Source organism: Barbatula barbatula, assembly GCF_947034865.1.
Source record: "Barbatula barbatula genome assembly, chromosome: 16".
Taxonomy (NCBI): Eukaryota; Metazoa; Chordata; class Actinopteri; order Cypriniformes; family Nemacheilidae; genus Barbatula; species Barbatula barbatula.
In genome coordinates this window covers 13,693,512-13,716,524 of record NC_136779.1, presented here as the reverse complement: position 1 = coordinate 13,716,524, position 23,013 = coordinate 13,693,512, and the positions used below count along the sequence as shown (strand labels likewise).

Below are 23,013 nucleotides of genomic sequence, written 5' to 3'. Positions count from 1 at the left end.
TCTACATAAAGATACATTTTTGTGAAACATTTAAAAAATAAATAAAGTCGTTATGAAATGAAAACTGCCTTCAATAACTGACCCTCCATGAACCTCCATTGCTGTAAAAAAACTGTTCCATTGACGCAACTGCCTCCCTCTCAACGGCTCTGGCTGATGTTAAATGTCAATAATGACCGTTTTTGGATGAACTATCCTTTTATTACTTTAATACTGTATATTAAAACTTTAGCTGAAGTGGTGTGCAGAGATAAACTATCAGTGTGTGAGGGTGTGGATGACAGGGGATTGGTGGATGCTGATGATGGAGGGTGGGTGTCTCTCTTCGGCCCTCACTGCACATTAAGATAAGCACCTACACCACAAACACCCATAACTACACAACCGAACGGTCTTACCATTGATGGCTCCAATGCCAGAAAAAACTTGCATGGCGGAGAAGAAAAGCCTGTAAGTGCAGTATTCTTTCTCAAATTGTATTGTTAAATTAGTTATGTATTTGTGCACTTATTTTTATACTTTTTAAAAGCTTGGATGAAGAAAACAAGAAAAAAGCTAAGAAAAACAAGGGTCAAACATGGGCTAAGGAGGGACCACGGGACCCCTTTGAAATGGTAATTGAAATCTATTTACAGTGTGTGGGTGAACTTCTTTGTTATAAAACTTCTGCAAAAATACACAAATAGATTTTTTTGAAGCCCCCAGTTCTACAGTTCTATTTGTTTCCAGCTTGTCTCTCTTCCTGAAGAGAAGCAACAGGAGATTCAGAAAGCCCTACACCTGTTTTCTCTGGGACAGGGGCCTCCAAAGACCCTCCAGGAGGCTCGTGGACACAAATTTAACTTTTGGGATACCCAGCCAGTCCCTAAAATAGGTATGCTCCACAGTGCACCAAAAGTAACCAGGTAACCCTGAAGCCTGATTCAGAGAGATTATTCATTTATTAATGTTAGATTTCACTGAAACCAAGAATGAATATCTTGTCATTTTGATCTTCAAGTAAACATGTCTTGTTTGAAGATATCTGGAAAACAAAGCATAAATACTAACTGTATTTGGTTCAGAACTACAAACAAAATGTATTCTCTTTAAGATGAGGAAGTGACATCACAAGGGCCGATAGAATCAGAGAGGTCAGGTGTTCGCGAGGAGCCCTATTCACTCCCACAGGGCTTCACTTGGGATACCCTTAACCTGGACAAGCAGGACCAGGTGAGCAGTAGGTCCTAACCCTAAAGGGATAGTTCACCCAAGAACAAATCATCATTTATTCATGTGACTCTTTTTCTGTGCAACAAAATAGAAGATATTTTGAGAAATGTCTGAGTGATTTTGTGTTTATACAACTGAAGTCAATTGGGGGTCAATGTTGTTTGTTTATCAGCATTCTTTAAAACATCTTTTGTTGTGTTTGTATGTGTTGTAGGTGAGAGAACTCTGTGACTTCCTTAATGAAAACTACATAGATGAAGATGACAACACACGTCGCTTCCATTACACTCCACAGTTCTTGCTCTGGTTTGTTAGCCTTAACTAACTTCAATACTTGGCTCTAAAATGTATAGTCACCCATGTAAATCCTTCTCAATATGTTTTATGGACTTGATTCAGGGCTCTTTGCCCTCCTGGTTGGCAGTCACAATGGCATTGTGGAGTCCGGTTAAACTCGAGTCAAAAACTAGTGGGATTTATAAGTGCCGTTCCTGCCACTGTAAAAATATTTGACACGTAAGTATGCCTAATATTCTCTGTCGATTAAAGACATTTCAATACATTTTTGTATTGATACAAATAACAAATACTAATTCTCAACAGAGAGATGAAAATGGTGGAAGTAAACGTCCTGTGTGTGCACAAAAAGCTTCGCTTTAAAAGAGTAGCACCAGTCCTGATCAAGGAGATCACCAGACAGGTTCATAAACAGGGTATATTTCAAGCGATCTACAGCACCAGTGCAGTTCTGCCGAAGCCCATTGCAAGCTCCAGGTATGAGAGAGCTTTAACAACTGTTTTAATCACGATAATGTATCATTTAAACAAATGTTTCTGTATTGTTGGTAAAAGGTCCTGGCACAGATCTCTGAACCCACGCAAGCTGATTGAGATAAATTTCTCATCTCTGACAAATAAGATGACCATGCAACGTGCCATCAAGTTAAACCGGCTTCCTGAGGTCAGAGCACCCTTCTGTGGGACACTTTTTAACATTAAACATTATCGAGCTGTGGTCCGATTTAACAAGGGAATTTAAAATAATAAAATAATAATAATCTTGGAATGTATATGTTATATCATTAAGTTGTGAGTCTACGTCCAACAGTTGCATTTGATATCATTAAATTGACTACACTGTACAAACGTAAAATGATGTTCCCTTTCTGTCGGTCTCTCGACGTTGTGTCGAAGCCGACAGATGGGGTTCGCCCTTGAGAACCAATCGTCTCTGACTATTTTGAAAAGGCCAATGAAATTGGCGAATGAAATTTGCATGCCGGGCTCCGCCCCCGGATATCCGGGTATAAAAGGGGAGCCGGCGTGCTCATTCATTCACCTTTTGTTCTTCGGAGCCTTCGCATCTGATGACATTCTTCGAATTGCCGATTTCTACGACGCGGTGCAGCGGAGATTCCCCTGGGCGTCCTGGCAGTTCCTGAGGTATTTTTCTAAAAGAGCAATTTCCTCAGCGTGGCATCGCCCGCTGATCTCTTGGGTGCAGTACACTCATCGAGGACGGGGACGGACACGGTGGTTGCCGCAAGTGTTCGGGGGTCCGATCACTGTGGCAGCCTCGTGGATTCGTCCTGCCCGCACGGCGCGCGGATGGCTATTCAGACGTTGCGTCACTGCGCGCGGATGGCTAGTCAGACGTTGCGTCACTGCGGGCGGACGGCTATTCAGACGTTGCGTCACGTTGGCTACGTTCTGTCAAGAGCAAGCCACCACCTCGTTTGCTTCCCGTTCTGTGACCGCAGCGGCTACGGCCTTGCCGTCAGCGGCGGCGAGCAGCGAGGGTGATGTGGGGATTATCGTGAGCGTTAATCCGTCAGCCGGTCGGCTCGCGGACCGCTCGCGCCCCGTCTCGCTTGTTTAGCAGGTCCCCAAGGATGGTCCTAAGCCATCTTATTCCTCAGCCACGCGCTCGGACACGAGCCGTGGAGATGAGGTGTCTCTTGCAACATCGGAGCGCGACCTGCTGGCATCAGACTCTGGCGATTCCCTGAAGCTCCCTCCCTCGGGAGGTCGAGCACAGGTGAGAGCAGACGTCAAGATGTCAGCCATGCTCGCTCGGACCGCCGTGAGCGTCGGGTTGCGGTGCAGCCCTGGTGCTCGCGGCTGGGTACTCGCACATTGGGCCCGGCTCAAGTGCCAAGTTTTACCGAGCTGCATAAGGAGTTCAGTAAGACCTGGAGCGTCCCTTTCGGCGCGCTTCCGTCTAGCTGACTCTATCGCCCTCTCTTCCCTCGGGGCGGGGAGGCAGCTAGGGACTATGTCAATGCACCCTGGGTGGAGCATGCAGTCGCGGGTATCCGCAGACGGCGGCCACCTGGGGGGCTTGACCTAGACTCACCGTCCAGGGCATGTAAGGTCTCAACATCTCTGGTGTTGAGGCTGGCAGTGCCGTGGACCAAGCTGCCTCCACTCTTACGCATGGCCTTCCTGCAGGCCAGGGCACTAAAGAGAGCCCCACGGGGTAAGACCGACCCAAGTAGTGCCGCCGCCGACTGGCCCTCCGGGGACCGCGGTGGCAGCGCAGGCTGGGTCGGACGATGTCCACATCAGTGGCCCGGAAAGATGCCTCGGACCCAATCTTGCGCAGGGGGGCGATGTCGAGAAAGGCCACTTTCCCGACTCCCCTCTCGCAAGGTCGGCTGATTGGTGGCGCTGTCAAGGACTGCTCCAGCAGCCTTTTGACAGTGTAGAAACAGACCGGCCTGCTGTGACCCGGCCGCCTTTCGGCCGTCGAGGTCTCGCACGTGGTCTGCCCCCAGCAGCCCTGGCCTTCTCCAGCGTCGACTCCGGTTCTGGTGCCCCCGCAGGTGGCCCCCCGGAGGAGGACGTCAAGAGAAGGACCACCTAGAGAGATTGAACCATCGGGCCCGACCCAGCCTGGGTTGCTGGATGGTCGGACTGGGGCGGTCCCTGCCGCGTCCCAAACACCTTCTGGGCCCCTTCGGGGGCCTAGTGCCCGCCTTCTCACAAGGAGAGGTCTCTCTCTGGGTCCCACTTGCAGCCGCTCTCACCCTCTGAAAGATGGTGTTCGGCAACTCGACGTTGCGTCGTGGCGGCACGCAATGACGAGTATAAAGCAGCCCTCAGCACTCTCGCTTCGACGGTGCGTCGAGCTGCGCCATCGCCTGGCAGGTGATTTAGCGGAGCCGTTCCCCCCGGGGAGAACAGCACTGCTAGTCATTGAACCAACCCCCGCGGGTTGATGAAGTAGATCGCAGCCCCCCCTGTGAGGTCTCTGGGTGCTTGGTTAGCATTTCAAACCATCACGGTGGCTGGGAGTGTGGTCCGTCTCGGCATTCGATCCAGCTCGCCAGACCTCCGCCGGACTTCAGGCATCCTCTTACCTCAGCAGAGGCAGGGATGTTCCTGTGCTCCAGGCCGGGGCTGCCACCCCTCTGGCGAAGGCGATCGAACCGTCCCCTCGGCCGAGATGTCCAGTGGCTTCGACAGCCGCACTTCATCATCCCCAAAACCAGGGGTCGCTGCATACCTTGAGCAGCACCTTGCAAGGGTGCCGTTCGGGAGGCGCAGAAGCGCGTCCTGGTGTCTGTCAGACGCCAGGAGTGGTTCATGACAACTGACCGCATACTCTCATGTACAGTTCCCTCGGCACTGTCGAGGGGCTGGCATGTCAGTAAACGGGTCAGCCGGGAAAAAGAGAGCAGCTCTCCCTGGCGCGGAGCTCCCCCTTTTCCTGGTAGAGAACTCAACACTGTCTCCATGACGGCGTGCTCGCTCACGAGCACGCACAGTCAGTGCTGAGCTGCTTGAACTTTCAGGCAGCAGCCAGCGGTCCCCTGAAATCAGTTTCAGAGGCTCCTGGGCATGGTGTCCTCGGGGGTGGCCTGTCCCCCTCGGGTTGACGCACATGGGACCGCGACAGCACTGACTACAGAGATGAGTTCCCTGGAGAGCGTGGCGCACCGGCAGTAGGCGTATCGTCATTACACCTGCTGCCGTCGCATCCTAACCCCGAGCAGGTCTTGAGGCCGGTCGTGGAACGACAGACGCCTCCCTACGGGGTGCGGGTGCGGTGTGCAATGGGCGCGCAGTGTCGGGTCGCTGGACGGGCCCCCGCCTGCGTTGGCAGATCACTGCCTTCAAGTTGCTAGCTGTCCTGCTTGCACTGATGAGGCTCCGGCCTCTCGTGCAGAGCCAGCATACTGGCCCGGACAGCACGACCGGCGTAGCGTACTAAACCTCAGGGTGGCACTCGCTCGCTGCAGTCATCGCAACTCGCCCAAAACGCCTCCTCCCGTGGAGACAGCAGGTGGCAAAGCCCCTGCAGGTCACATGCCCACCGGGCGTCCTGAACCAGACAGCCAAGCGCTCTCTCGTCAGTTGACACCCCGTGGGAAGTGATGACTCCACCCCTGCGGGCTGGCCTGGGTGTGGTTTGGGCGGGCACAGGGGGACCTGTCGCCTCCCTGAACACCACCCAGTACCGCTGGGCATTCCTTGGACGAGGACCCCCTCGACACGGAGGCCCTAGCGCGCAGCCTCCAGTGGAGACAGCAGGTGGCAAAGCCCCTGCAGGTCACATGACCACCGGATGTCCTGAACCAGACAGCCAAGCGCTCTCTCGTCAGTTGACGCCTCGTGGGAAGTGACGACTCCACCCCTGGTGGAGACAGCAGGTGGCAAGGCCCCTGCAGGTCACACGCCACCGGGTGTCCTGAACCAGACAGCCAAGCGCTCTCTCGTCAGTTGACACCTCGTGCGAAGTGACGACTCCACCACTGCGGCCGGCTTGGGTGTGGTTTGGGCGGGCACAGGTGGACCTGTTGCCTCCCTGAACACCCCCCAGTGCCGCTGGGCACTCCCTGGTCGAGGCTCCCCCCTCGACACGGAGGCCCTAGCGCGCAGCTGGCCGCGGGACAAGCGGAACTACGCTTCCCCCCAGTGAGCTTCATTGCGCAGGTCCTGTGCAAGGTCTGGGAAGGGAGTATCAAGTGCTGCTAGTTGCGCCTTACGGGGCCAACTACACTTGGTCCTCGGAGCTAATACTCCTGACGACAACTCCCCCTGGCCAAATCCCCTGGCGTAGGGCCTACTCGCAGGGGATGGACACGTTGTGGCGTTCGAGCCGGACCTCTGGGTCTGGCTCCTGGATGGGACGAGGAGTTCCTGGATGACCTACCCCCCTCAGTGGTGGAGACTGTCACGCAAGGGCCATGCCCACAAGGCTGGATGCCTTTAAGTGGCGCCCCTTCTCGTCCTGGTGCTCTTCTCGAGGAGAAGACCCGCGGAATTGCTCGCTCAGGAACGTGCTGTCCTATTGCAGGAGAGGCTGGGGAGTAATCTCCCCTTCCACATTGGAACGTGGGTACCCGCTGTCGCGGTTAGCACGTACCAGTTGCTGGTGAGCCTCTGGGGCGGCATGACCTGATTATTAGGTTCCTCTAGGGCGCGAGGGGCTAAGGCCTCGTCCGCGCCCCGTACCCTCTTGGGACCTTAAGGTAGACCTTTGGGTCCCCTTTTTTCGGGCCCTGCCGAGAGCCCCTTCCTCGTTCTGCGAGGGGGGTTGGCTCTCCTGCTGGGGCTCGAGTCCATCCAGAGGGTGAGGCACCTGCAAGCATTCCGTGTCCACCGATTGCCAAATTTCAGGCCCGGTGACTCTCACGTGATCCTGAGACCCCGGCCGACTTACGTGCCCAAAGTTCCGCCGCCCCCCTTTGGGACTAGGTGGTGAACTTGCAGGCGCTCCCACACCGGGAGAAAGACCCAACCTGTACGTGGGGTGTCCAGTAAGCGCATTGCGCCTCTACTCGAACCACACTGAGGGCTTCAAGGCCCTGAGCAGCTCTTGTCTGTTATGGAGGTCAGCAACGGGAGTGCTGTATCCGAGGAGAGTTGTAGCGCTGGGTCGCACACGCCGTCACTACGGCGTGCCGATCCTAGCCCGTGCCCATTTGAGTGACGGTACACTCCGCTCGGGGTGTGACCTCCTCGTGGGCATCGGCTTAGTGCGCCTCTCTGGCAGACATCTGTAGAGCTGCGGGTTGGGCTACGCTATACCTCGCAGAGGCTTACAACCTCCGTGGGGAGTCGGCAGCTCGAGTCTTGCCAGCAGGTGAGACCAGCAGTCGTGGGGCGTACGCCTGCGCATAGCGCCATTCCCCTTCTGAGGTGGACCAGTGCGCTATGGGCTGCCTCCCTTCTTTCCCCAAGGGTGAAGAATAGGCAGTCCGTCCATCCATCAATAGCACTCAGGGCGGCGGGCTCGGCGGAGCAGCCCTGCCGCCTATGGCCGGGTATCAAGCTGAGTTATTACATATAGCTCTAACCGGACCTAGTGCCCCACACGTAGTAACCCCCCACTAGGGTGGTTCCGTCTGAGATGTCGTCATGAGATGGTTCCCCGCGTGGCAACCCATGACCTCCCCAGGTGGACATCCACCTTGCGGCATTCCGCACATACCTCCCATGAGTTCTCCCCTATTTGGTGAGACCATGTTGGTGTCTCCACTGTATTCCCCCCTAGGGTGGGAAGTGGTCTCCGTAGCGCACGTCCTCATTGAAGGAACAGCGCTTACCCAGTAGCCCTACGACTGGATGGCCCTCGCCAATGGGGCCGTCTGAGTTGGCAGAGGGCAGGGGCTACTCATCTTTGCCAAAAGCTCTGGGAGCCCCTGCCTGCCCACTGGAAGGTTACAAATTTCGCGATAGCGCTCACGTGTGGCTCGCCCAGGCCGGTCAACGTCGCTTCGCTAGAGATTGTGACGCGGCTAGTGCCGTGGCGTTTTCCATAGGAACCCCATCTGTCGGCTTCGACACAACGTCGAGAGACCGACAGAAAGGGAACGTCCCGGTTACGTATGTAACCTCTGTTCCCTGATGGAGGGAACAAGACGTTGTGTCCTTCTTGCCACGACAATAGCCGTCCGCTGCAGCAGTCACGAGATGCTCTCAGGCTCCTCAGCACAAAAGGTGAATGAATGAGCACGCCGGCTCCCCTTTTATACCCGGATATCCGGGGGCGGAGCCCGGCATGCAAATTTCATTCGCCAATTTCATTGGCCTTTTCAAAATAGTCAGAGACGATTGGTTCTCAAGGGCGAACCCCATCTGTCGGCTTCGACACAACGTCTTGTTCCCTCCATCAGGGAACAGAGGTTACATACGTAACCGGGACGTTTTCTTCTTTTCCTTGTAAATTTGCATTCTTTTTCTGTAACTGCCTTTTTTGCCATATTGTCAATGTCAAACAAACAGTTTTTTATGGTATTTCAAATATACGGAAAATCTGTCATTTTAATTCTGTAAAATTATAGGTTTTGCTATGTATATAATTTAATATAAAAACAACATAAAGAATTACAACTTATTTTCTTTTAATAGAAATTGTGCAAAATTGGGACTCAATACATAATTCAGCTGATATTGTTTATTATGCAATGTCTAAGGATTATTTTGCCCAAAAATAAAAATTATATTGAGATGTATTCACCCTTATGCCCTTCAAAACCCGTATATCACTCTTTCTTGTGAAAAACAAAAGAAGATATTTTGAGTATTTATGTCCATACAATAGATGTCGATGGGGGACAATGATGTGTGGTTAGCAGCATTCTTCAAAATATCTTATTTAGTTTTTCCTCAAAAGAAAGAAGCAAGACAATTAAATACATGCATGGAGAGAAGAAGCGGTTAGATGCATTCATTTATTTTATTTTTTGCAAAGCATAAGTAAGCATGTTCCTGCCATGCTAAGTGTTTTGTTTAGCTTTAGAGATTATACACATAACATTACGTTGCTTTAAAACAATGCGTATTGTGAATTTTGGCCATAATCCATTATTTTCTTCCACTACTAACGTCAGTTCAATCCTTTTCGTTTCACAACACCAGACAACAAAAACCGCAGGCCTACGCCCCATGATCGAAGAGGATGTACCCATGGTTCATGATCTTCTGAGAGAACATCTAAAAGCCTTTCATCTCTCTCCTGTTCTGACTCAGGAGGATGTTCAACACTGGCTCTTGCCTCAAGACTCTGTAATTGATACATACGTTGTAGAGGTCAGTATCATACAATAAAGCCATATAAAAATCTTTTGAAGCGTTCCCAATATTTCAGGACCAATAAACTAAATATGAATTAATCTAAAAAATTATGAAATTGGTTGTGTGGGTAGATAAAAGTATAATTATGTAGATTTTATGTCTTCTATTAACACCACCCACATGTCTATGGTAGAGCATAAATGGTCCCATTTCTGACATGGTGAGTTTCTACACACAACCCTCATCGGTTCTGAACCACCCTGTGCATAAAAGCCTGAAGGCAGCTTGTGCACTCTACTGTATCAGCAAGGCCACCCCACTCCAACAGCTGATGGAGGATATCCTTATCATCTGTAAAGCAGTAAGTCAAAGGACATTTGCTATTGAAACAATACAGCTAATCTATACACCACATGATATTTCCCTGTAGATTGCATCTTTAAAAAAAAATGTTTTCACTGTGTTTTTTCATCTGTTCAGAAGGGGTACGATGTGTTCTCTGCAATGGATATAATGGACAATAACACGTTTTTTGAGTCACTCAAGTTCAGAATAGGAGACGTGTGCAAACAGTATTACCTCTATAACTGGAGATGTCCTGACATAGCCACAGACAAGGTGATTAAACAATCGATACATTTTAAATAAAAAGGGGAAAACAATGAAAACTGATGATAGGTTTCACATTTCAGGTGGCCATTGTGCTGAAGTAATGCTGTTTTTGTGCCACATCCTGCTGCCGGCAGAGGTCGCCCCCCCATAAAAATCAAACATCACCCTTCTCTAAAAAGGTTGTTAGAGTTTAAATCAAGATACAAAATGAGATATATGTTATTGTTTTGATAAGTATTAGGCTTTTTCTGCAACCGGGATCATTTCATTGTGTTTGGATATTTTTTGCTTTTTGTGAGTCTGTTTATGAGTTTAGGCTTTGATAAAGACTGGTCTTTGTTATTCTGACTGGTGACCATGACGTTGTGAATAAATCTTTGCAAACGGATCCAACTGATTCTTATTTTAAATTAAGCTTTAGATATGCCTGACCTTCACCCTAATTATGGATATGCGCATGCATTTAAATTCATTACATTGAGGGCTGGGGTTTCATCGGTTTTGGCTAGAAGGGATTCAGCTTCCTCCCCTGGACATGCACACTTCAATACTTCATAATGTTTGTCACGCTTACAATAGTCAATTACTAGTTTTTTTTATTGTAATGTTAGGTTTAGGGTTGGGGTAGGTGCAGTTTGCTAATTTTGTGGCGAGATTTTGCATAACTTCCACAACACGCGCCTGGCCTGAGGTTAACTTCCGGTCTTTGTTTGGTTATAATATAACAATTTGTTAAGTCGAGTCGAATAGCATAAATAAAGCTTATCACTGTCCTTTTTACACAGCCGTCCAATCACAGTGGAGAAGAGGCGGGACAAACACTACATTGACCAACCATCATTAACAACAATTGAGAAGTTAATAGTATTACTGCATTTTCATATTCAGTAATAATTCTTCCAAATAAGATACTAATAACAAGTAGGATAACTGCTGCGGATATTTCAAGTTGGCATCTTGTGAATAACGAGCAGTGCTTCCAAAGCGTTCTCAAGCGCCACCAGCTGGTCGTTTTCAAAAGAGCACAATGTGTTATTTCAGCTGTCTTGAAACTCTTTGGTTTAATTGATTAATGTATTGAATAGCACATAGGCAATTCGTCTCTTATGCATTATGCAATATGGTCTAGCCAAACCAGAGAATGAAGTCCAGAGGATTCCGAGATACGTCATTTGCGTAGCTATAATTCTTTGGCGGGGATTATGCTAATTGTGAATGAGCGTGCTTACGCGTCCTGTTTACGAATGGTTCGAATACATTAACATACATAGATTTGACTGCGAAATCTGACGTTTACGAAGTATTTGTGAATCCGGTGGAAAGTTTTCGGGTAGGTCTGTTTCACGGTTTGCACGGGTTTCACGAACGATGCCCCAATGTGTGCGTCTTCTCATTTGCGCAACAGTGCAACGTTCATACGGGCGACAGCAGATGGCGTCAAAACACGGACATCCTGCAAAACATCGAACGCATTTCTGACACCCCAGACGCTATATCGAAGCATGCACAACACGCAGCCACACATGTCACGTTTTCTCTCTTGAAGCAAACCACACAGCTTTGTATAGAATACATGTGAACACCGTGAGTTTGTACGTCAAGAGTCTTTCATAGATTTTTGATTCAAGCTGCAAAATATTCAACATTCAAACTGACACACAACGCACTGGCCCGCTGGCAGCCTTCAACGCGGAACAGATCGAGCACGCGGATTGGCGTGCACAGGGGCGGGGTCTGAACTTTCAAACAGCGCTGGTGAACCCGCACTGGCGTTATTCACGGTCGGCAGCCTGCGCGCCTCTGTGTGAGTTCCTGTGTTTTCGTGGTTAAAAACAGTGTCGGGTTTTATTTCAGCGATCCATCACCTCCGCTCGGAGGGACATGCGGCCGTTTAATCCAGACAGAGTTTACTCTCTGTCCCGTTGATGGTCCAAAAACACAAAGACCGCTGTGCAGCTTAAGGTGCTTTTCCATTACTGTAGTATTTCATTGCTCATGCGTGATGTGTTACGGGAACAGACGTTGTTAAAACCGGGTGTATAAACGCTGTTGCTCAACGGCCAGCTTTGCTCAGCATTGCACTTGCCTCCATCCATTTAGCGACGTTCAGAAGCGGGTGAGTAACTTTAGTGCGTCTTATCAGAAACACTTGTCAGTGCTCTGATGTTTTGCTACAAAGCATGTTGTGCGGACGTCAAGAGCAAAGTTTATTCTTTAATCTGTCTGTTTAAAACTTTAGCTGTTGGGTGAACGTGTGTGTGTGTGAACGGGGAGCGAGTGAGTTATGCGGGTTGCGTCTTTCGACTGAACATTCTGGGATTGGCGTCTGTGAATTTGATTTTGTCTGACATCTGATATGCTGGTTATTTTCTTTATTTTATGATGCGACCGATCTTAACTTCACAGTGGTCGATCTGTGCCATTTCCTTTAACGTTTTGTAATCTGTGTGCAAATCAACATGAACATCCTCATGTTAACTACAATGTACACAGGCAGTTCACTGTGGTCAGGGTTGTTACCAAACAGTGATCCTCTCCTGTACCGTCGGAGAAAGCAAGCCAAGCAAAGAGTGATGAAGACCTACATTCCTCAAGTTTGCTTCACTTGCATTTGCACACCTGCCAAGCAAATGAAAGTGAAGCAAACTTGAGGAATAATGTCACTTCACAGCAACAGAGAGTCATGGGAGAAGAGTGTAACGTTAATGCTTATGCAGCTGTATTTACTACTGTATCATTGATCGAAACAGAACGTTTGCAACCAAAGGCAAACATTTCACTTATAATATTTTAGCTTCAGATTATGTTTTGGTGTGTGCGGACAGTCTTGTTTCTCTGTCCAAAGTGTAACGTCACTGTTCAACTGGTCTCACTGGATCTTTCTCTGTGGTGGATCTTAAAGGGGTAGTTCACCCCAAAATAAAATACGTCATAATTTACAAATCATGTCAATGGGCATCATGGCATTCTGCTGTTCTCTTTCAGATTTTTATTTACGTAACGGTTTTTACAGTTGGGTGAGCTGTACTTTTGTTTTGGTGAAAACAGGCGGACAACACTGCAACGCTATTTTGCAAACATTTGGTGTAAATGTATCCCATTTTAGGAGATTGCATCCAGCACAGGTTTCCCCACTTGCACTAATGCCCTGTAATCACATCTTTTAGGTTTTTATTGAAGTACATGACCAGCTATTAAGTCAACAATGCATGCCTCAACAATGACACAATCACGTCAGGGTTTAACAAAGTTATATGCGTCTTAATTATTGTATTGTGAAAGAGAAACTGACAAGACTCGACTGGATCGTGTTGTGAGATAGTAGAGACACTTTATTGATCCTTGAGGGGAAAATGAACAATGAACAATGAAGATCAGGAATGCTGATGAAGCAGATAAAGGAGAAGTTTGATTTTCTTCGGAGGAATGTCATCCAGATATCATGCCTGAATTAACCGAACGCATGCGAGATAAAAAAAAGTCTGACTGATATTTATCATTGGAGAAATATGGTAACACCTCAAAGGCATTTTATTGTAATAATTAAACGATAAATGGGTAGTGCTCCATGTGTAAAAAATGTTTTTGAGCAACATGATCCGATGGGGCTTTATGGGCTTGTTCCATAAGACAACTGCTGATAAAAAGCTGGATAAAAGTTCCGGATGTGTAGCTGTGTGAGAGATAACAAACAAACAAACAAAAACGGCATGCCATGGTAAAGACCTGTTCCCTTTAGGTAATTTACGGTTTTAAATGCCTGAGGTGAAAAGCAAAGTTCAACCTGTTCCAGCAGATCCTCAGAGTGCTCATAATTCTCTCAGGGCTTGTATATTCTGAGAGTCAGAAGCCACTGTGTTGGAACAGGGTGAAGTCAGTAAAGCGTAGCGTACTTAGAAGACACATCAGGATAACACAGTGATGTCAAGTCATAGCTTGTTTGTCATTTTTCACAGTGTTGTTTTTTAGGCCAAGAATGCATTTTAATATGATGTCCTTAACCATTGCTTTGTTGTTCAGGTAACCCATTTTCAGTCAAAATATGTATATACATATAATATATATATATATATTATTATATATGAAATTTATATAAATTCTCAGGGAATGTATTTATCATCAGTATATTGAACCATGTTTTTATATTTTTACTAAACCATTGTCGATTGTGGAGTACAGACTTCAGAAAAATATCAGATTTATCTATTTGAAAAGAGGATGGAAAATTTGACTTGTTTCTGAGAGGCAACGTACTTTGTAGGATTTCTGTGAATTAGAACGTACAAACCAGAAGAATTCATTCCCAACAAATGGAGAATAGATGTCTCTTTATAGAACATTACTAGTAACTAGGCTATATTTTAATTGTCAGCAGAAATATTGATAAATGTGGATGTAACAATTGACTTGACCTGACTATTAAAAGCTAAAAAGGGCTTTCAGACTTCACATGGGTAGTTAACCACCAAATATTGACATCTGACCTACCAATGTGGTGGAAACCTTTGGTTTTTCATCTTAAGGTTGACATTTTTATGTGTCTAGTCACTTTTTATTAGTCTTTTTTATTTCATAGGCAATAATGATCAAGAAAAACATTTACATTTTTGCATTTTGCTTTTATTCAGAGTGACTTGCAGTACATTGGCTATTTTAAGGTACAATATCAATACAATTAAACTTGTCCCTGCTTGTCCCGAATGGGAAAACATAATCCCGTATCTTACTCTAGATTCCAAGACAACTAGGATCTTATCCAGATTTCTTATACGCGTCCGGACATGCATTTGCTGTGAGTCTAAAGCGTAGCATCTTAAATACAACATACTAAAAAATGTATGTTCAACAAGGCTGTTAGGTGGTCGCAGGCCTGAAATGACTCTGTATTTATCATACAGACTTCACAAAGTTGTTTAGAGGTCAGAGGTTGACTTTTCCAGGCGTGCAGTGGGGAATTTTTTTCATCTGTGACCTGTCGACTTGTCGGTCTGCTCCTCCTCCACATCCAACTTCTCCATTTCCTGGCCAGTGACAGTAATGGGTGTTGGGTTTGAAAGTCTCTTACAGTAAATATTTACATGGACTCAGGGTTTGGACACTGGTTAAGATAAGGAGATATTGTATATAGAGGCTGGGCTACATTTAAACATTTTAAGCGTTGTTAATTGGTTGTCTGTGGAGTGAATGTTAAAGGTGCTTGTGGATCTTGTTACAGTGAGTTTAACAGTATTTACTATGAATAAAGCATAATTTATATTGTTTTTGGCAGATGATTCCGCAAAGGGATTATGCAAATCGGGAAGCCGTGAAAGTTCAGGGCCGAATGCAATTTTCAGGATATAGTTCCCAAACCTGTTGGGTGCTTCATTGTGGAAGACGCAGCAAGTTATCACGATCTGGCTGGCATACATTACTGTGACTAAAATACAAAAAGTCCACGAGTACCCTGCATGTCTTGATACCTGTAACGTTTGTGTTCCATCATTTGATACATTTTCAATAGAAAGCACATGGAATTGTATCTTGTAAACAAAATTCCATCTACCGTCTGCTTTCGCTCCGAGGTATTAGCCAGGCAAACAGCCCTTTTTAGTAAACACGGCTCAACCTGTGACAAGAGCAATTTACATTTAAAGGTGGCAATGACAAAATGGCAATGACTTAATTTAAATACAATGGTGCATTGGTGCAGTGCTGTTTTGGGGCATTTAGCGTCTGGTTAAAGTTAACCAAAAGTGTATACATTTATACAAACTTATGTACATTTTTACTGTACTAAAAAAGAAGATATTTAGAAGAATGTTTGTAAACTAACAGTTCTGGGGCACCATTGACTAAAGTTGGAAACAAAACAAGTAGTCAATGATGCGCAGAACTGTTTGGTTACAACATTATTCATTTATCAAAGTATACAGGTTTGAAACAACTTGAGGTTCTGTCAATTACAGACTTTTCCTTTTTTGGGTAAACTGTCCCTTTAAATTTTTTTTTGTGGTCAGTAAATTTTCAGAGTTGTTTAGTTCAGCATTTGTTTAGTAAACCAATGAACCTCTGGGACATGCTGATAAGGCTGTAGCTATGATATTCTGTAATATTAGTACAGTACTTTCACACAACATAAACCCACTTCCTGATTTCAGTGTTCTTTCTTAAGTTCATGATTACAATTATATGAGAAGTTACACATAGCCACGATTATTCAAGTTGTATAAACACACAGCGCAGGCCGTTTTCTTCCTCTTTTTATACACATTAAACTATGAGTCGGCGGAACTACCAAAAATCTATTTCACGGACTGAAAATGTTTATTTCCCGGTAACAATCTCCCATTATGATTCTATATTTATACCTAATAGATTGACTTGATAATGAGTTTTATTATTTATCTTCTGGGTATATTATATTTATACAGTAGGAAGATAAGGACAACCAATATAACAATCAAGTATATTATGCACAAACAATGAGAGTACAGTATAGTATATGACAGTGTTATAAACTGTTGTTCATGGCGTCGGTACTGTAGGTCTTCATCACTCTTTACTCTCTATTAGATGCACATTTTCACTGTGTTGCGACTCTGTCTTTAGGTTTGTTTAATCTCGCGCTTGTCTTTGCACTTTGAATCTCCGGTGACTCCATATGCGTCTCCCCAGACAGGGATTTGCGGCGTGCGTCACGTCAAAGCGTGACATTTTATTCCGAGGTAAAGACATATTCCTTCATGCCTCCCAGCCCTGCATTAAACCATCATTGTGTGCTTCTACTGGTCATAAATGAACATGTAAATTAGAGCTGTATGCAAATCTATGCTTGTGGTGTTCAGATGCTTCTTTGCTTTGGAGAGTGATGCTGTTTTGAATGTGCTGCGCCTCTCAAATGCGCAAGTACAATAAAGGAGTCTGTAAAGACGCACATCGCCGTAAAAGCCCAAAAGTGTTTACTTGTGCACGAGTAGCAAATTACACCGCACAACAGCTGTTGCGCTTGCTCGTGGAATTCCCAGTTCAGCAATATATCAGTTTTACATCTTTCTCATAGCAGTCTGTTAGATTCCAGTCGTCCAGATGGTCTGAGGTCTTGGGACACCCCTTAACTGCAAAAAGAGAAAAAAAAGAGCATTACATTTCTCCCCTCTCGGCTTCTGTGTTTCTTCAAGCACACACACACTCTCTGTTTTCTGTCTTCAGCGTTCGGGCTTGGAAAAATGAAGTCTTTGCTGAATCAGCTGGGAAAGCCATCAGTAAAACTAATGAGCTGGAATGCCTGGATGAATCAGTCAGGTTTGATTCGGGGTGAAACTCCAGGCAGTCTGTGTATTTGAGCTCTGATCAGGCCGGTGTAGTATCAGCTGAGAACCGCATTAAGATTCGGCCTGTTATCTTTCTCTCAGGTCTTGTAGCCTGTCATGATTTATTATAGCGGCACTGTGAGCTAATCCGCTGTAAAATGTTCTGACAGGGATATGTTTGCGTTTGCTCTGAGGTATTAGCTGGAAAACCAAGACACTTTGGCCTAATGAGGTAAACGCCATGTTGAATTTGTACTTTAGGCATTTATTTTCTATGGTTGATTTGTCAAGGTTGTGTAGAGGACAAGATAATCTGGTCACCTAGTCTGATCAGCAAGCCCCTCCCTTCCTTTCTGATCACAGACCCTCGGGGCGAGGGGTAAACATATGGGGTGTATCTGTCCCGGGTAAAACTGTGTGTTGTTAGTGTATCAGAACATCTCATCTGGGGTGGGTGTGTATTCGGCGTTCAATTTATGAAAATGCTATTCCTGAGGTAAGGTATCTCATGTGTGATGTCATATATTTCTGCAAACCATGATCGATACAAAATGTACACAAACTTCCATTAAACGTCTGCTTCCTTTCAGCGCAACTTTAATGGGAGCAGACAGATAGCACTTGGATTTCATGCAAGAGGGAATATAGATGTAGATAGAATCAGCTCATTCGTAGGTAATGAAAATATAACACTTCCTTTTGGAAGGTCTTTATACACCTCCGAACACATAGTTATGTATATTACATTGTATTTCGGTCAATGGATCCCCAAACAAATTACACACAATGGACCTTTAAGAATTGGCACATCCATAAGGGTCCATATTCCTCATGCAGGATCACATAAAAATGTTATGATGTGTAGGGGTTTGCCTTCACCATTTGTTGGGTAGTATTGCTTATAAGGAATCCTACAACATGTGTAATCTTTCAAACTGTGTTGTCACATCCATAACGCATGTTTATTTCCCCTTTTATTTAACATAGAAAACTTGTGCATAGACTGATGTTTTTTTCATGTTTAGACTCTATCAAGACGTGTTCAATATATTGGTAACAAATACGTTCTCTGAGAGTTTATAAAAAAATCAATAATCGAAATTGTTACAATCAAAAGTATTATTACAAACGGTCAGTTCGGGTCCTTGATTCTGATTGGCTGAGCTGAGTTCTAAGCCGTTATAAAATTCCCCGATTTATAACGGCTGGCAACATTACATAGCCTAAATATCACTTTATTTTATGAAACCTTGCTATGCATATGGAAAAAACCTGTCTAAAAGCAATAAGCCCTGCTTTGCACTAGGTTAAAAGTGCATCGCGTCATGCCACAACGCCCTTAGCTGTTATAAAATGCACTGCAATTGCTTTATCAAAACATTTAGCTGTCTGTGAAATTTAACTCGCAAACAATTCCAGTCAAATAGTCAAAAACGAAATATGGAATGGACATAAAATGTGCGCGTTCATGTGCATCTTGCATGCGCTCTTTTTTTGAGGCGCGGGCCTTGCGTGGAGCTTCTATCAGAAAGTGTGCGTTTAATTACAGCCATATTTCTCTCCCCCCCCCCCACAGAGTCGCTGATGTGTTTTCCAGCACTTCTAATACTCTGTGTAATGAGTACAAGCTGAGCCACAGTGCTGGCGTGGGCTTTTATTGTGAATTGTTGTTTCAGGCCTAAGACACAGCTTAGCGCATGTAGTTGTCAGATAATGTTATTGGATTACAGACTGATGATGCATGCGGCGTCTCATCTCCACACGTCACATGACACACTTTCACACATCGGCCTATGGCCTCACTCTCTATTTCATATACATGTTTCATTTTTCAGTGATTGTCAGTGTCATACATAAAATTGTACATTGTTTTGGGGGCCCTTTGTTTTGATTGTGTGTACTTGTATTGTATATCAAGGAGGGGTTGATTTGAAATGATGTGCAGACTAGTTCAATTGCAGCATACGATCACATTTGAGACAAAAAAAAGAGTTCGTAAACAGAATGCGTTAGCGCTGTGAATCGCACCCGCAGCAATGAGCTTTGAGAGCAATATGATAACTGACACTCCTTTTTTGCCTTTGCTGTGTATGCTAATGGTAGCTATTTCTCATTCATGTACAACCGCTGGTTCTTCGGCAATTTGAATAAAAAATGAAGCAGTATAGCAGCTCCAAAAGATCTTGTCTGTTCTAAGCAAATCACCACATCCAAAGGCACCTCCAGCTGAGCAGGTCTGATAGCAGATTTAGCCTCTGGTCCAATGGATTAGCCCTGATAGAGACTTAAGAGGTGATCAGGCGCAGAAAGCAGGAATGTGTTTTGAGCTTTTTGACCTTCGAGTTAGGTCACTTAAAGGGATGGGTCACCCAAAAGTGAAAATTCCCTAACTTATTCATCCTCCTGTGTTTGAAAACCTGTATGACTTATGTGCAAAACACAAAAGAAGATATTTAGAAGAATGTGAAACAACGCTGGACCCCATTGACTTTCCACGGAGACATTTCTCAAAATATCCTCTTTCGATGAGGGTGAATTAATGACAGAAGTTTATTGCTAGGTGAACTATTCATTTAAGATGTTATTTTCCAGACAACGAAAGTGAATGGTGACCTCAGCTGTAAGGCAAAATCTTTTGTGAATAACAAATGAAAATTAAGCTATCACACATGAAATATGGTGCGTAAATTGTATGAACTAAAAATATTTTTGGAGCTTGACAGTCTAGCCTGTCAATATGAGGATGAGGGAATGATGACCAAAGTTTAGTTTTCATTTGAAGTTATTAACTTTACAGTACATGAATGATATTTCTCTATGCTGGTGGTACAGGAAAATATAAAGATATACTTCCCTCTAGAAGAATGGAAGGAAGAATGTCGCCAGAAATCTGTTCTTTAATGCCATCCCAAGCTTTCCCTCCTCTTTATCTCCAGGGAAATGATGGGCAAAGCTTAACTGTTACAGCTGGATATAGCTGGTCATAAATGCTTCATGTTCCCAAACGGTCACCTTCAGGGCTGTGTTTGAGGATGTCAGTTGCATGCAGCGTGATTTCAGGATATTACAAGGGAAACAGACCGGCCTTCCTCTCACTTCCATTATCACCTCAGGGATCAAATGTCACAAACATCCGGGCAGTACTTTAGGGATTTGTTATAATTTGTTGTTACAGTTTCGGCACAGAATGAAAGAGTAAATGTCATTTTATGACGTATCAATTAGGCGTCTGGACATATAAATGAATGGGTTTACCATCACTGCGTTCTTTAAAGTTTGTTTTCAGAGTTTAAAAATGTTCGAAGTTCGATGCATTTGTTCAGTTGGATTTGTTGTCACATTTTAGGTTGGGAAGCGCAGTGCTTATCTTGGCCATTGTGGTCAGTGTCTTTGTGTATGACTCATCTGTTAGCATATCCCCTTGATTGGATTAAAGAAAAAAGCAAAGCATGTTTCCAAACAAAGCTTTATCTGACTCTGATGCAGCTGCTTGGGGTTTGCACTCCTTTATAGGTAATGGCAAAAAGCACACAGTGGACCCCAATCCGGACTTGTGGAGTTACGTACACTTCTAATCATAGAGCCAGACTGCGCAGTTTTGCCTCTCGTGGGATTTAAACTTCTGGAAGAATAGTTATTTTTTGTAATGCTTTGGGGTTATTTTGGGCATTTTTGCTCATTTCATGAGCAACACCATGATTTTTATGATGTCCCCATGGGTCCTGTTACAGCTAGTTGTCTTCAGATGACATTTCGAAGTTTCCATTTTATCTTCTGCAAGAAGTATCATAGTCATCTCCTATCAGTTTACAAGAAGCGAGATGCAGCACGTCTGTCGGTTGGCGTCACACCGTGGTAATAATTTGCTTTTGCGTCTGTCTTGACGTAACTACATTGTTGTTTGTTTGCCTGCTTGTTGTGGTTCTGCCCCTCTAACCACAACAGTTTCTGGTTTAGGAACAGCAGATTTGGAATCAATTGTGGAGTCTATCGTCTGGCTGCTTTTTATTACTTTTGAGTTCGAAATGTGCTGAAAAATGTTTGGCCATTTTCAGCTTTGGCACCGACACCCTGCCGTAAAGGGGCCTGTCAAATCGTCATTTTTTTAACTGTTTTCACAGAGAAAGAAAAATATGTGCTGGGATTCAGGTCTAGGCGCCCCGAGCAGATTGGCGCTGTATTTTTGGTCGCCGGAGATTATTGCTCCTCAGAGGGTGATGTCATCTCACCCACTATTACCTCGTTCCCCATCGCTACACACTCTTCCCCAATCTGCTCTTCCCATGATCGTTTCATTCTCACATGCAGTCCTCATTTTCTTCATTCTCTCTAGCACTCCATCACAGACTCATTCCCTTCCAATTACCTTGACTTTATTTCATCTGTTCTGCCTTTCTCCATTTCGTCCCCTCTGCTTTTCCCTGTGTGCAAGCTATCAAGCGTGAGCTCCCAGATGTGTCCCATTAACCTCTGCACCCCACAGCAGGAATCCACCCCTCTATGCCCGACCCCCACTTAAACAAACACACCCTCACCAGCTAATAACTCTTTCTCAGCAATATTAAACTTTCATCATACACTGTAGTACTTGCAAACAGACACAATGGATCCTCACGATGCCGAAGGCTTGACCCATCTAAGGTTTTACTTCGATAAACACACACACAGTGTTCATTTGAATGCATGTAGAAGAAAAACAATTATCAGTTGTTTAACACGGATCTTGTTTTATGTTTACGTTTGGTCATGGGGATGTTCTGTAGAAATTGATTTCACAAACCCTGACTACGTTCCAAAACTAATGCAACATTTCTCACTACGTGTGGAGGATACGATTTCAAAATATGCCGTTATTTTGTCTCATGATACTGTCACACTGTTCTCAAGAAACTTTTTTGGTTTGTATTTTTGACCGTTCAGAGCAAGTTATTGAGAATACTAGGGGCGTCACAATATACTTGTATTGGCAACAATCGTGACATCAGGATTAAGAATTTGGGAACCAAACAGTTCTGGGGCATTATTCACTACGAATGCCTCGGCACTGTTTTGATAGATACATTCTTCCAAATATCCTTCTTTGTACAATTTCTTTGTAAACTTTAGAACGATATGTTTAGATCAACTTAAGGGTGAGTAAATAATGAAACAATCTACATTTTTTGCCACAGTGGTTACTTCTCTGTCTTTCACCTAACACTCTAAAGATGCTGGGTTGCTACATTGCATTATTGGGTAAAATATGTACAAAACCAACTGGTGGTTTTTAAATTAACCTATGCTGGGTTGTTGTTACCCAACCATGGCCAAGCCAGCATTTTGGATTTAAGTGTCAGTATTTAACCCAAACAATTGTTTGAAACATCCAAGCATAGATATAGTAAAAGGTTTAAAATAGCTAGATTTCTTTTGGGCCACGATAATCACGTGGTTAAAATCTGATATTATGAAAGCCCTCCTAGAGATGATGAGATCGGGTTGAGCATTAGGCAACATAGGTGTCTTCCTAAGTGGGCTTGCTGTTGTGTTGTTTGGCGGTTTGTGGCCAAAGTCCAGAGCACCACTATATTATTTTCTTTTTCCGAAAAGGCAATACTAAAATGCACTGTGGCATTCTCTTCACTATAAATCTGAAAAAAATCTATTTAATGCTATAATTGCTAGCCTATAGAAATGAATTGTCTAATGCTAGCCTATAGAATTGTGTTTCTCTTGGGTGGTTCATGAGAAGAATAAACACAGAACGTTTTTATGAACATGTGAAGTGTCCCAAATACGTAACGTATTAGATTTCATTTTGGTATGATGCAACGTCAGGAGGAAGCTGATGTGTAGCCAGTAAACAGCAAGCCAATCCACTAAGAAAGAAGCA

At 44.8% G+C, this 23,013-nt stretch overlaps 2 protein-coding genes across 4 annotated transcripts in view; both read left to right on the top strand.

Annotated features, from left to right (window-relative positions):
* The first annotated feature begins 359 nt into the window (after positions 1–359).
* Positions 360–10,239, top strand: nmt1b (N-myristoyltransferase 1b). The gene is made up of 12 exons (XM_079475715.1): positions 360–450; positions 530–614; positions 730–874; positions 1,094–1,212; positions 1,427–1,518; positions 1,612–1,728; positions 1,816–1,986; positions 2,065–2,173; positions 9,082–9,252; positions 9,431–9,598; positions 9,718–9,855; positions 9,930–10,239. Exons 1-12 carry the CDS (start codon positions 404–406, stop codon positions 9,948–9,950), a joined length of 1,383 nt encoding a protein of 460 aa, XP_079331841.1. The 5' UTR covers positions 360–403; the 3' UTR covers positions 9,951–10,239.
* A 1,054-nt stretch (positions 10,240–11,293) lies between these two features.
* svild (supervillin d) overlaps positions 11,294–23,013 on the top strand; it is a 51,522-nt gene continuing 39,802 nt past the window's right edge. The window contains exon 1 of one of the 3 annotated variants that reach the window (XM_079476431.1): positions 11,294–11,653. The gene's annotated coding sequence lies outside the window, so the exon portion shown is untranslated. Of the gene's footprint in view, positions 11,966–23,013 lie in introns of all 3 variants that reach the window. The other 2 variants (XM_079476432.1, XM_079476433.1) reach the window with 2 other exon arrangements.